This window comes from Anomaloglossus baeobatrachus, chromosome 2 (assembly GCF_048569485.1).
Source record: "Anomaloglossus baeobatrachus isolate aAnoBae1 chromosome 2, aAnoBae1.hap1, whole genome shotgun sequence".
Lineage (NCBI taxonomy): Eukaryota > Metazoa > Chordata > Amphibia > Anura > Aromobatidae > Anomaloglossus > Anomaloglossus baeobatrachus.
Genome location: NC_134354.1, coordinates 648,414,635 through 648,429,498, shown reverse-complemented (window position 1 = coordinate 648,429,498; position 14,864 = coordinate 648,414,635). Strand labels below are relative to the sequence as shown.

The 14,864-nt window shown below is 46.8% G+C and overlaps 1 protein-coding gene across 3 annotated transcripts in view; it reads left to right on the top strand.

The window, feature by feature from the left end:
• The window catches only part of DGKA (diacylglycerol kinase alpha), a 311,491-nt gene that overhangs the window by 253,452 nt on the left and 43,175 nt on the right, over nt 1-14,864 (top strand). For all 3 annotated transcript variants that reach the window (XM_075336996.1, XM_075336997.1, XM_075336995.1), the window contains one exon: nt 14,621-14,719. In XM_075336996.1, coding sequence (XP_075193111.1) covers nt 14,621-14,719 — 99 coding nt within the window. The remainder of the gene's footprint in view (nt 1-14,620; nt 14,720-14,864) is intronic.

The following is a 14,864-nucleotide window of genomic DNA, read 5'->3' as shown; positions in this document are numbered from 1 at the left end:
CAAGTTTCCTGTGCCTTTGTAGCTCACACATCCCTACTTCATCAGTGATCCACTTCCATGCTTTAGAGTAGGAATAGTGTTCCTTTCATCATAGGCCTTGTTGACAGCTCTGCAAATGTCACATTTATGGTTGTGGCCAAAAAGTTAGATTTTGGTCTCTTCACTCCAAATTAACTTGTTCCAGAAGTTTGTAAACTTGTCTCTGTGCTATTTGGCGTATTGTAGGCAAGATACTTTGTGGCATTTACGCAGCAATGGCTTTCTACTGGTGACTCAACCATGCAGCCCATTTTTCTTCAAGCGCCTCATTATTGTGCATCTTGAAACGGCCATACTGCTTGTTTTCAATGAGTTCTGTATTTCAGCTGTTGTTATTCTTGGGGCTTTCTTTGCATCCCAAACAATTTTCCTGGTAGTTGTGGCCGAAATTTTTGTTGGCCTACCTGATTGTGGTTTGGTTTTTACAGAGCCCCTGATTTTCCACTTGTTAATCACAGGTTGAACACTGCTGACTGGCATTATAAATTCTTTGGATATCTTTTTGTATCCCTTTCCTGTTTTATACAGTTCAACTATCTTTTCCTGTAGATTCATTGACAATTCTTTTGCTTTCCCCATGACTCTCAATCCAGAAATGTCAGTGACTGGATGAAAGATGCAAGAGTCTGTCTGGTTCCCAGAAACTCACTGAGCTTTTATGCACACAGTGATTACAAGCAAACAGGTCACAGGTGAGGATGTTACCTTCATTAGCTATTCAAACGCTTTTTTGTCATCGTCTGTGCATGTTATCCGGCCACAATCACCAGGGTATGTGAACTTTTGATCAGGGTCATTTGGATGTTTTTGGTTGTCTTTATGATTTAAAAAGAGAAAACACAGTAGTTTGACAATAAATGGCTTCACCCAACCACTAACCATGAGTGGGAAAAAATGTTTTTGTGTGATCATTTACCGTATATTCTTTGAAAAAAGGCCAAGAAAGCAAAAAATCTGCCAGCGTATGTAAACTTTTGAGCACAACCGTATGTGCCTCATACATAGAATGCTGATATGACACTGTGAGCTCTACTGACATGGCTGCTGGAATAGATTAATGGATAAATAAAAAACTGAAAGTACTTCTACTGGTATTCCCATCTTAAAAGATACATTTAATTAATCAGAAAATGTGTAAATATATATATTTGTAATTTAGAGCTATTAAAAATGATGCTCCATTCAAAAAGTAACTACCTTGTATCTTCTGCAATAGGCGTCCTTTCGTTATGTCAATGAGTTATCTCTCCATTACAGGGCCTACGCTTACGCAGTTCCTTTCATCCTAAAAAATAGTCCCCCGGGCATACAAAGCACAAGTAAGACATTGCCCGTGTTGACACATATCTGACAGCATGCGGAGGATCCAGAATGTTGGGAAGCATGTGTAGTGATTGCAGACACACTCCCCGCACTCACTCAGGTCTGACAACTGGATGAGATCGTTCTGCTTCAACTGACTGAGCGCTGTCAGACCTGTGTGAGCATAGTGAAGGTCTCTCCTGTCTGCAGTCACACAAATCTGACAACACATGCAGTTGAAGCAGAATGATCTCATCCAGCTGTCAGACCTGTGTGAGCGCAGGGAGTGTGTCTACAGTCACTGCACACGCTCCTCAGCATTCTGGATCCTCTGCACCCTGTCAGACCTGTGTGAGCGCAGGGAGTGTGTCTACAGTCACTGCACACACTCCTCAGCATTCTGGATCCTCCATGGCCTGTCAGACCTGTGTGAGCGCAGGGAGTGTGTCTACAGTCACTGCACATGCTCCTCAGCATTCTGGATCCTCCACAGCCTGTCAGACCTGTGTGAGCGCAGGGAGTGTGTCTACAGTCACTGCACACGCTCCTCAGCATTCTGGATCCTCTGCACCCTGTCAGACCTGTGTGAGCGCAGGGAGTGTGTCTACAGTCACTGCACACACTCCTCAGCATTCTGGATCCTCCACGGCCTGTCAGACCTGTGTGAGCGCAGGGAGTGTGTCTACAGTCACTGCACATGCTCCTCAGCATTCTGGATCCTTCGTGCCCTGTCAGACCTGTGTGAGCGCACGGAGTGTGCCTGCAATCACTGCACATGCTCCTCAGCATTCTGGATCCTCCGTGCCCTGTCAGACCTGTGTGAGCGCAAGTGACTGTGTCTGCAGTCACTGCACACACTCCTCAGCATTCTGGATCCTCCATGCCCTGTCAGACCTATGTGAGTGCAGGGAGTGTGCCTACAGTCACTGCACATGCTCCTCAGCATTCTAGATCCTCCGTGCCCTATCAGACCTGTGTGAGTGCAGGGAGTGTGTCTACAGTCACTGCACACACTCCTCAGCATTCTGGATCCTCCGCGACCTGTCAGACCTGTGTGAGCACAGGCAGTGTGTCTGCAGTCACTGCACATGCTCCTCAGTATTCTGGATCCTCCATGCCCTGTCAGACCTATGTGAGCGCAGGGAGTGTGCCTGCAATCACTGCACATGCTCCTCAGCATTCTAGATCCTCCGTGCCCTATCAGACCTGTGTGAGTGCAGGGAGTGTGTCTACAGTCACTGCACACACTCCTCAGCATTCTGGATCCTCCGCGACCTGTCAGACCTGTGTGAGCACAGGCAGTGTGTCTGCAGTCACTGCACACGCTCCTCAGTATTCTGGATCCTCCGCGCCCTGTCAGACCTGTGTGAGCGCAAGCACTTGTGCTTAGTATACCAGAGGAGCAATTTTGTTTTAGGATGAAAGGAATTGTGCAACTGTGGCCCCTGTGGTGGAGAAATAAAAATCACTGACCTAATGCCAGGGGGTGCCTATTCCAGAAGATAATGGTGGTTATTTTTGTGAATGGAGCATAATTTTTATTAGCTCTAAATTAAAAATATATTTGTTTACAAATTTTCTTCTTAATTAAATGTATATTTTATTATATGAATACCCCTTTAACCCTAGAACGCGCAAGCAATTAAATCTACCATAGAAAACAAATGACCTAGCAGGCCTGCGAGGCCCCAGGTATGCGTTCTAGGGTTAAAGGGTTATTCCAAAAATCAAGTTATCCCTAATCCATTGGTTAAGGGAAAACCTACTGATTGATGGGGGTCCAGCTACTGGGACTCACAGTGATCCCGAGATCTAGGCTCTGTGTCCACGTCTTGAATGCTTGCATGGAGCAGAGGTGCATATGCTCTGCCTCCACAAATTCATTATCTGCTGAGTACTGTGCTCAGCTTTTTCCAGCAGGCCCATAGATTGTTGGGAAAAGTGAATTTAGCATGCGCACTTCAGTTTCATTCAGGATTGTTTTTGGGTTCCAGAGCCCTGAACTCAGAATCACTGAAGGTCCCAGCAGTCAGACTCCAGCAATCATCAAGTTATCACCTTTCCTAAAAAAATAATGTAATAACTTTGTTTCACCTTCAACTGGCATTTTCATGGGTTCTAGGATTAGCATTATTCATGCCTGTCAGGGGTACAGTATTGTGCAAAAATCTGCACAGATGTGGAAAAATAAATATTCTTTCAAAAATAGAAGTGTTAGGGTTTTTTTTATTAATTAATAAAATGCAAAGTGAATGAGCAAAAGTGAAATCTAAATAAACTCAACATTTGGTGTGACCATTTTGCCTTCAAAACAGCATCAATACTTCTAGGTACAATTGCACCCAGTGTTTGAAGCTATTCATCAAGAAGGTAACAGAACTAACGATAGATCTTCTATGGATGCAAAACTGCTCAAATCCTATCCATCATGGATAAGGATCTGTCTGTATTTCAAAGCATTGAGGACATCATCAATCTTGACAAAATCCCCAAATACATTTGCAGAAATGCAGTCCCAAACTTACAAGAAATTTCGACCATGCTCCACTGTTGCCCGCAGACACTCATTACTGCACTGTTTTCCAGCTGTTCATCAAACAAGCTGCATTCTGGTAAAGCCAAATATTTCAAATTCCACTTTTCTGCACCTTAAAGAATACGTTTTCTTGTATAGTTGAGTTACATAGCCTTGTTGGCCACAATGCTTCCATTAAAGCGGGCTTTACACGCTGCGACATCGCTAGCTATAGCACCCACCCACATAAGTGGTGCCGTAGCGAACAATATCGCTACAGCAGCATCACACGCAATTACCTGTTCACCGACGTCGCTGTAGCCGCCGAACAATCTCTCCTTTAAGGGGAAGGTTCCTTCGGCGTCACAGTGGCGTCACTAAGCGGCCAGCCAATAGAAGAGGAGGGCCAGAGATGAGCGGCTGGAACATCCCGCCCACCTCCTTCCTTCCTCATTGCCGGCGGCCGCAGGTACGATGTTGTTCGTCGTTCCTGCGGTGTCACACATAGCGATGTGTGCTGCCACAGGAACGACAAACAACCTGCGTTCCAAGCGAGGCACGAGTTTTTAAAAATGAACGCCGTGTACACGATGAACGATTTGACACCTTTTTGCGATCGTTACTGATCGCAAAAAGGTGTCACACACAACGACATCGCTAACGAGGCCGGATGTGCGTCACCAGCACTGTGACCTTGACGATATCTCGTTAGCAATATCGTTGTGTGTAAATGGGCCTTGAGACCATGTCTGGCCAGACTTCTCTAAACAGTAGATGGGTATAGTGGAGTCCCACTGGCTGATATTAGTTCTGAAATGATGGCACTGCTGGACCTCTGGATGTATCTTTCATCTGTTGCATTAAGTTTTTTTGGCTGACGGATGGGCCTATGGTCATTTATGTTGCCCATTTCTTGGTGCTTCTTCACAGGACTTGAACGGCACAATTTGAAACCCAAGTCAGCTTTTGAAATCATTGACTGATAGAGACATTGTTGATGCAGTATAACTACCTTGTGTTTTGTTGCTGTGCTCATGCAGATGAGAAGGGTCACGATGCGCACTGCCGTATTGAAGAAGATGTCAGATTTATATTCAGTGATTTTATTTTCTACAAGTTTCTCCTTCTTCAGGAAAAATCGCATATCACCTGTGACATGAAACTGTCTTTCAGAACCTGACTATAATCCTCAAAAATCCCTAATATTGTGCAAATTGTCTCTCCAGGAAAGGAGACAAACTCTAGCGCCACCTATTGGAAGTAGCAATCCTAAAAGTCAAAAGTGGCCTTTTAACAAGCCTTTTCATATGACCTAGGATGTATGCCAGATCAGAATCCCAATTTGCAGACACAGTGTTTCGGGGTGATTGCCCCTCGTCAGTGCAAAGTCTGGGTAACTGATCTGGCTTATGTGAAGCTATGTGGGGACCACGGGGGAAGACTATTCTCCTTACGGAGACCTGACAAGCCAGTCTGGTTATCAGTGGTGAGGGGACTTATAGCTGCAGTGCCCCTCTGGGAATTATTCAAATTGTCTCTCCAGGAAAGGAGACAAACTCTAGCGCCACCTATTGGAAGTAGCAATCCTAAAAGTCAAAAGTGGCCTTTTAACAAGCCTTTTCATATGACCTAGGATATATGCCAGATCAGAATCCCAATTTGCAGACACGGTGCAAGCATTGATGCTGTTTTGAAGGCAGTGTCACAAAATTTGATTTGATTTATATTTTTAGCTTTGTTCATTCACTTTCCATTCTGTTTAACAATAAAACTAAAACATTAAAACTTTTATTTTTGATTTTTGAAAGCTTCTTAATTTGCAGCATTTTTCCATATCTAATTAATCAACAATTCACCTGACCATATATTCATGCCACGGTAATAAACTAGACCAACACAAGCAACTGTTCCCAATCAGGAAACCAATCAGTGGTTCATGTTCAAAACAATGATTTTTATTACACAAATTAAATAACACACATTAAAAATCAGAATTATCCTGTAGGGACACCATTTTATTCCCAGAAACCAATGGTTACATATGCCCCCGGAAGAAGCAAGGGCGAAACGGCGTTGGGGTGCAGGGACGATTCACCCGGACCCAGGTTTTCCATCAGGTAGCTATCTTGGCGTATAGACTTGGGATGACCTTCTGCTTACATCAGGGCATTGTTAATTTTCAGTTATTAGGCACTATTTCATTCATTGAGTAACTTTACTGTTGTAATATGTGTGTCAGTGCATGCATGGTTTTACTAGCAGCACTGTTCAGTGGCATTTTGCCTTATATATAGTATCTCTTGCCTTTGTAACTTATAGCCATATTTGTCAGGATGTAACCATTGGTTTCTGGGCATAAAATGGTGTCCCTACAGGATAATTCTGTTTTTTTAATGTGTGTTATTTAATTTGTGTAATAAAAAGCATTGTTTTGAACATGAACCACTGATTGGTTTCCTGATTGGGAACAGTTGCTTGTGTTGGTCTATTTTTCCATATCTGCCAAAAACTTTTGCATAGTACAGTATATATAAACTCTTCTAACATCACTTCGGGATTGCCCTACTATAGCACACCATTCAGATTTCCAGCTGACACCAATGGCTCCCTTTTTGTAGTAATTAGCAGCTGTTTTGGCCAATAGAAAGTAGAAAAGTGGGTGCTAATAGGAAACAAGCCCCTCACTGTGTGCACTAAGGGGTAATTTGCACGTTGCGACATCACTACTGCGATCTTGTCGGGATCAAATTGAAAGTGACGCACATCCGGCGCCGGTAACGACGTCGCAACGTGTAAAGCCTAGAAGCACCGATAAAAGATCGTAAAAGCGTCGAAAATCGGTAATCTGTGTAGTGTCGGTCATTTCCATAATTTTGCTGCAGTGACAGGTACGATGTTGTTCCTCGTTCCTGCGGCAGCACACATCGCTGTGTATGAAGCTGCAGGAGCAAGGAACATCTCCTTACCTGCGTCCCGCCTGCAATGAGGAAGGAAGGAGGTGGGCGGGATGTTTATGTCCCGCTCATCTCCACCCCTCCGCTTCTATTGGCCGCCTGCCGTGTGACGTCGCTGTTACGCCGCACGACCCGCCCCCTTAGGAAGGAGGGGGGTCGCCGGCCAGAGCGACGTCACAGGGCAGGTAAGTGCGTGTGAAGCTGCCGTAGAGATAATGTTCGCTATGGCAGCTATCACAAGATATCGCATGTGCGATGGGGGCGGGGACTATCGCGCTCGGCATCGCTACAATCGGCTAGCGATGTTGCAGCGTGCAAAGTACCCCTAAGTGTGGGTTATACTACTTGCGTTCTCACATGCCAATGCTTTTAAAGTCTGATATTTATGCCACTTCAGTATATGATACTTGCATGCCCACTTTGAGAGGTCAATAGAGTGTGGGATATAACCACTGCAGGCAGTTACTGGCCTCAATTGATCCAGGCATATGCAGTATGTGACTGTCAAGATGGGTGATTGCTCGCAGTGATCATGTGTTCATATGGCATCTCAATGCCCGAGGAAAAAAAATAGAGACTGACAGTGATCACTGTGGCTGAATCAGTCAGGGAATTCACAAGGGAACAATTTTTTGGGTTTGTTTTTTTTTTAGAATATTTTGTGCAGTTAGTTTTTATTCCTCTTCAGACAGCGCCTTTAATATTATAGCTGATTAGTATGTGTGTCTGCACATTCACAGGGTAAATCATAGAGAAAGGTGTTGTCTCACAAAAAACATAACATCTCCACCAACTACGCCATTCATTTCTTAAAGCAGCACTCCAATGTTTTATTTTCTTTTATTGCTTGAGAAGTGGTTTTAATCTAAGGTTTTTGCCCAATGTCTTATACTCACACTTCGGTGTCTTCACGCTTCACCGATGCAGCTCCGATCCCACAATGCCATCTTGTGACCGCAACATCTGAGTGGCATGACATCAAAAGTTACCTTACAAGCTCTCAATGCAAGAGTCTGAAGGCCAGAAGGGGACTCTCATAGACTTTCTTTGAAGAATGACTTCTGTGTCACAAACTGCAGGTCACAAACTGCAATAGACCGACAGAAGTGGCAGTGATAGAATGTGTAGAAGCCAGAGGATGAATATAAGGGCTCGCTCACATGGGCGATGATTCTCTATTCCGAGAGAATCAGATTGATTATGGTAATGACACTCGGTTCAAACTCTGATCAGACAAGAGAATCGTAGCACAGATGCGGAGAAGATGGAGAACTTAATTTATTGTTATTTTTTTTCTATGCTCTTTGTACGCATAAATCAGACTGCAGTTGGATGACATCCAAGGGCAGTCTGATGTTTTACACGCACCCATAACCGGCTTTACATGCTACGATATCGTTAATGAATTATCGTTGGGGTCACGGTGTTTGTGCCTCACATCCGGCTTCATTAACGAGATCGCAGTGTGTGACACTTATGAGCGACCTTAAACGATCGCAAAAGCAGTCAAAATCGTTTGCCGCGGAGAGGTCGTTCTGAAACAAAAAATCATTTTCTGCTTATTAGTGAGGTTGTTCGTTGTTCCTGCGGCACCACACATCGCTGTGTGACACTGCAGGAGCGACGAACACCTCCTTACCTGCCTCCACCGGCAATGCGGAAGGAAGGAGGTGGGCGGGATGTTACGTCATGCTCATCTCCGCCCCTCTGTTTCTATTGGACGCCTGCCATGTGACGTAGCTGTGACGCCGAACGAACCACTTCCTTAGAAAGGAGGCGGTTCGCCGGCCAGAGCGACGTCGCAGAGCAGGTATGTGCGTGTGACGCTGCCGTACCGATAATGTTTGCTATGGCAGCGATCACCACATATCGGCCGTACGACGGGGCGGGGGCCTGTAAAGCCCGCTATAGACTTGAATAGGTGTGCACCATCCAATACACACTGCCAATTGCAACATGCTGTGATTTTTTTTCTCATGCCAAATCGGCATGAGGAAAAAAGCGTTGGTCGGCACTGCCCTATTGTATAACATGGGTCCGAAAGCTACCGGTATCTGATAAAACAATAAATATCCCTCGTGAGTGTTATATGCAGCCTTAGGCCTTGTGCCCACTGAGTATTTGGTGAGTTTTTTACCTCAGTATTTGTAGCCAAAACCAGGAGTGGAACAATCAGAGGAAAAGTATAACAAACACGAGCACCACTTCTGTATTTTTTATCAACTCCTGGTTTTGGCTGCAAATACAAAGGTAAAAAACTCACCAAATACTCAATGTGTGCATATGGCTCTGGAGTTGACTAAGGGAACTTAAGGGTGCTTTACACGCTGCGTCATCGTTAGCAATTGCTAGCGATGTCGAGCCTGATAGCACCCGCCCCCGTCGTACATGCGACATTTGGTGATTGCTGCCGTAGTGAACATTATCGCTACAGCAGAGTCACACGCACATACCTGTGCAGCGACGTCGCTGTGACAGCCAAACAATCCCTCCCTCAAGGGGGAGGTGCGTTCGGCGTCACAGCGACGTCACCGCGACTTCACTAAGCGGCCGACCAATAGAAGCGGAGTGGCAGAGATGAGCGGGACGTAACATCCCGCCCACCTCCTTCCTTCCTCATTGCCGGTGAACGCAGTTAAGGAGATGTTCGTCATTCCTGCGGTGTCACGCATATCGATGTGTGCTGCCGCAGGAGTGACGAACAACATCGTACCGGCAGAAGCAACGATATTAAGGAAATGAGCGATGTGTCAACGAGCAACGGTTTCTCACGTTTTTGTGCTCATTGATCGTCGCTCATTAGTGTTACACGCTGCGATGTCGGTAACGGTGCCGGATGTACGTCGCTAACGACGTGACCCCGACGATACATCGTTACCGATATCGCAGCCTGTAAAGCACCCTTTAGATTTCAAGCACCAATCCAGCGCTATAAAAAAAATATGCTGGAGAGGTGCTTTAGTAGATGCAAGTTACACATCTCCTTTCACTGTGGCCATGGCACTAGCAGAGAATTTGTGAGACCAGCATTCTGGATATTCTGGAAGTGTGGGAGTTGGACCTTTGTCTATGGAACATTTATGGCATGTCCTATGTTTATCCTCTAAATGGCTGTAAGGAGACTACGGGGTATTTTACACGCTGCGACATCTCTACCAATATATCATCGGGGTCACGTCGTTAGTGACTCACATCCGGCGCCGGTAGCGACATCGCAGCGTGTAACACTAATGAGCGACGATCAACGATCGCAAAATCGTTCCAAAACGGTGATCGTTGACACGTCGTTCATTTCCTTAAAGCGGTTATCCGGCTTCTTTTGACTTTTTTTCATTATTACACTATTGGGCTACATTGGGGCAGGTAAGTAGATAAAGACCACTTACCTGCCCCGCTGTCAGCCCCTCTCCCCCGGCTCAGAGTGGTCATGTGACCGCTCCTGCCGCGATTTTGCTGCTTCCGGTCATTTCATGTCTACATGGGCAGGGCCATGTTGACATGCAAATCTGGAACAGCATGTCGCCTCCCTGCTGGGCTGTACAGTGCGTGGAGTAACCGCCCCTGTTCCCTGCACCCTCCCACACATTCCCCTGCACCCCGTACTCTGCCCACAACCTCCCACACACTCCGTAGTCTCCCTCCCCCGCCTCCTGTGTCCAGCTACGTGCGCCCTGAATTCCAGCCGATTCAGTGTCCAGTTCAATAAGGCAAGGAACACTTGCTGTCAAATACACTGTCAGCGCTGTGTCCCCAGCGCTTTATCATGTTTACTGCCTGACGCCCTGGAAACTGTTCCCCCCCGTGCGCGCTGTCTGTGTCATCATGGGTCATCTGTGTATGTGCATCAGTCTGTGTCCCGCGCCAGCCCCGCGGATGCCCGCACTTCTCACGCCGCGGGGCTGGCAGGGAGCGGGACACTGACTGCTAAAGGTGGTATCACACACAGCGACAACGACGTCGCTGCTACGTCACCATTTTCTGTGACGTTGCAGCGACGTCCCGTCGCTGTCGCTGTGTGTGACATCCAGCAACGAGCTGGCCCCTGCTGTGAGGTCGCCGCTCGTTGCTGAATGTCCAGCTTCATTTTTTGGTCGTCGCTCTCCCGCTGTGATGCACAGATCGCTGTGTGTGACAGCGAGAGAGCGACGAAATGAAGTGAGCAGGGAGCAGGAGCCGGCAGCTGCGGTAAGCTGTAACCAAGGTAAACATCGGGTAACCAAGGTGGTTACCCGATATTTACCTTCGTTACCAGCCTCCGCCGCTCTCACGCTGCCAGCGCCGGCTCCTGCTCTCTGCACATGTAGCTGCAGTACACATCGTGTAATTAACCCGATGTGTACTGTAGCTAGGAGAGCAAGGAGCCAGCGCTAAGCAGTGTGCGCGGCTCCCTGATCTCTGCACATGTAGCTGCAGGTTAGATTAGATGAGATAATTACCTGCTGTGACGATCTCCTGCCTCCTGACGTCACTGCGGTCACTGCCTTCTCTGCCCGTCTCGCGGGCGGCCCGAGACTGTCACTAGCAGTGACGTCACGGGCTCTCGCGATACTGCGTAGAACGAGGCGGGCATAGAAGTCAGTGACAGCGCTGACGTCAGGAGAGCAGGAGATCGTTACTGCAGGTAATGATCTCATCTAACCTCCTGATGGCAGCGCTCGGCATCCCCTGCAGTGACCTGGGCTGACCTATTGATGTTAGCTCAGGTCACTGCACGGCTCTCCCAGCCAATGGGGAACATTTTGTTCTTCATTGACTGGGAGTCTCATTGACTATGGTATGGATCGCCGTGCGACCCCCTTATTGGATTACGCCGGACCCGGATTGGATTGTTCTTATCAATAAATTGTTGAGAGAGGGAATGTGGGGAGTGTTTTTTCAAATAAAACTTTTTTTGTTGTCTATTTTTTATTTCTTACTGACTGGGTTGGTGATGTCGGGTATCTGATAGACGCCTGACCTCACCAACCCCAGGGCTTGATGCCAGGTGACATTACACATCTGGCATCAACCCCATATATTACCCCGTTTGCCAACGCACCAGGGCGCGGGATGAGCTGGAGCGAAGCACCAGGATTGGCGCATCTAATGGATGCGCCACTTCTGGGGCAGCTGTAGCCTGCTATTTTTAGGCTGGGGAGTGTCCAATAACGGTGGACCTCCCTAGTCTGAGAATACCAGAGCACAGCTGTCCGCTTTACCTTGGCTGGTGATGCAATTTGGGGGGGACCCCACGTTTTTTGTTTTCAATTATTTATTTAATTTTAAATAGCGTGGGGTGCCCTCTGTTTTGGATTACCAGCCAAGGTGAAGCTGCCAGCTGTGGTCTGCAGGCTGCAGCCGTCTGCTTTACCCTAGCTGGCTACAAAAGATAGGGGGGGACCTCACGTCGGTTTTTTTTTAATTATTTATTTATTTATTGGCTAAATACAAGGCTAAGCACCCTTTAGTGCCACATGAAAGGAACTAAAGGGTGCCAGCTTAGACTATGCGGGGGGGGGGGTAGGACATTATATTGGTCTTTCTCATCTATTATCTATCCCTCTATCTATCCCTTGATTCATTCATCCATCCCTCTATTTATCCTTCTAGCTATCTGTCTCTATCTATCCCTCTATCTATCTAGCTGCTTCCGTTTTTTTGCAGTATGAAAAAAATAGGAAGGTACGCAGATGACACACGGACCATATACAGAACGGAACGGATGCCACACAGTAGCTGCTTCCGGGTCGGCTGTGTCGCGCATCATGAATATGCGCGACAATAATGAGCCGGCTCAGAAGCAGCAGGGAGAACGGGCTGCAGAGGACATCGCTGGACGCCGGGTGAGATAAAATGTTTTTTATTTTAAAAGCACGTTTTTTTCTGGCACGTGTTTCACGGACCACACCACTGCATGGTCTGTGGAACATCAGTGATGCCAGAAAAAAAAGGACATGTCTCCGTGCGGCAATCACGCACACGCGGCTACGCCGCACGGAGACACGTGCAGTGAAAAATCACTGACGTGTGAGCAGACCCATTCATTATAATGGGTCTGCGTATGTCAGTGATTCTGGTACGTTTAAAAAAAAAGCACAAACGTACCAGAATCACTGACGTGTGAAAGGGGCCTTACACAGTATTCATTTATCTATAAGGGGTGAGGAACATGTAACAACTCTTTCTGTTACCATTGTGGATGTGAGCTGATTGCTGTGTCACAGATGAGAGAAGCTGGATCTCTGCTCTGTCACATGCTGAGAGGTCAGGTGCTGGGCAGAATACTGACAGCCATTGAATGTGCAGAGGGAGGGCAGGGGGCGTTTCTGGACACTGAGGCCGGGCAGAGGGTGGGGCTGGACACTGAGGCTGGGTGGTGTCAGCTCTGACTGAGGTTTGGCAACCAAGAATACAGGAAATTGTCATGTTTGTTGGAGCTGAATGTAAACAAGAGCTGCAGGGAATAAAGGGTGAATTCAAGAGGAACAAAAGTTAGAAAACTAAAAATAACAATGTAGGGGTGATTTATATGACAATACAGCACAGATTAGCTTACAATTTTTTTTGGAGTGTATGTCGGATAACTCCTTTAATATTGCTGCTGCCACCGGTACGATATTCGTCGTTCCTGCGGCATCACATATTGCTATGTGTGACACCGAGGGAGCGACGAACATCTCCTTACCTGCGTCCACCAGCAATGCGGAAGGAAGGAGGTGGGCGGGATGGTACATCCTGCTCATCTCCGCCCCTCCTCTTCTATTGGCCGGCCGCTTAGTGACGCTGCAGTGACGTCGCTATGACGCCGAACGCCCCTCCCCCTTGAAGGAGGGATTGTTCGGCGGTCATAGCGATGCCGCTGTCAAGGTATGTGCATGTGACGCTGCCGTAGCGATAATGTTCGCTATGGCAGTGATCACACAATATCGCACACACGACAGGGGGCAGGTGCTATCGCGCGCAACATCGATAGCAATTGCTAGGGATGTCGCAGCGTGTAGAGTACCCTTACCCCTACCTCTTTACCTATGATTTACCATGTGAGTGCACTTTTACATGCACCTTAGGCCCGTTTCACACGTCAGTGAAAAACAGTGACGTTTTTCACTGGCGTGTAAAACACGCACATGTCCCTGCGTGTGCCGAAAATCACGGCACACGTGGGTTGTCTAAGTGCAATCCGGGCTCCGTTCTCCGTGGCCCGTGATTGCACTTAGAGATTCACTCACCTGCGCCCGCTCCCGCTGTCCGTGGTGCTGAATCCTCCCTCGACGCAGCATCCGGACGGCGGTGACCCCTGCAGGAGCTGCTTCCGGGTCGGCTGTGTCGCGCATAATGAATATGCGCGACAGTAATCAGCCGGCACAGAAGGAGCAGGGAGAACGGGCTGCAGAGGACATCGCTGGACGCCGGGTGAGTTAAAATGTTTATTATTTTAAAAGCACGTTTTTTTCTGGCACGTGTTTCACGGACCACACCACTGCGTGGTCCGTGGAACATCAGTGATGCCAGAAAAAAATGGACATGTCTCCGTGCAGCAATCACGCACACGCGGGTACGCCGCATGGAGACACGTGCAGTGAAAAATCACTGACGTGTGAGCAGACCCATTCATTATAATGGGTCTGCGTATGTCAGTGATTCTGGTACGTTTAAAAAAAAGCACAAACGTACCAGAATCACTGACGTGTGAAAGGGGCCTTAGGAATCACTTTAAATAATACAGTTATTTAGTTACATTTTCATAAACTATATTGTTACAGTAGGTATTTACCATACCAATTTTTTTAAAACTATATTAATAATATTAATAAATTATCTTTTTTTTCAGGTCCATGATGAATGTGCTTCCGCGATCCCTCCTATTTGTGACGGTGGTTCATTACGGGACCACATATTACCTCCTTCCTCCATTTATCCTGTAATCTTGGTGGGTCAATTACTAGATCTTAATAGATGCTACAATTTATAGTGAAGTTAAACAATAGAATCATTAATATAAAATAATCTAATAAAAGGCCTTATCAGGTTGTCCAGTTTGAGATGAAAGGTTCCTGACTATAACCTGATAATTG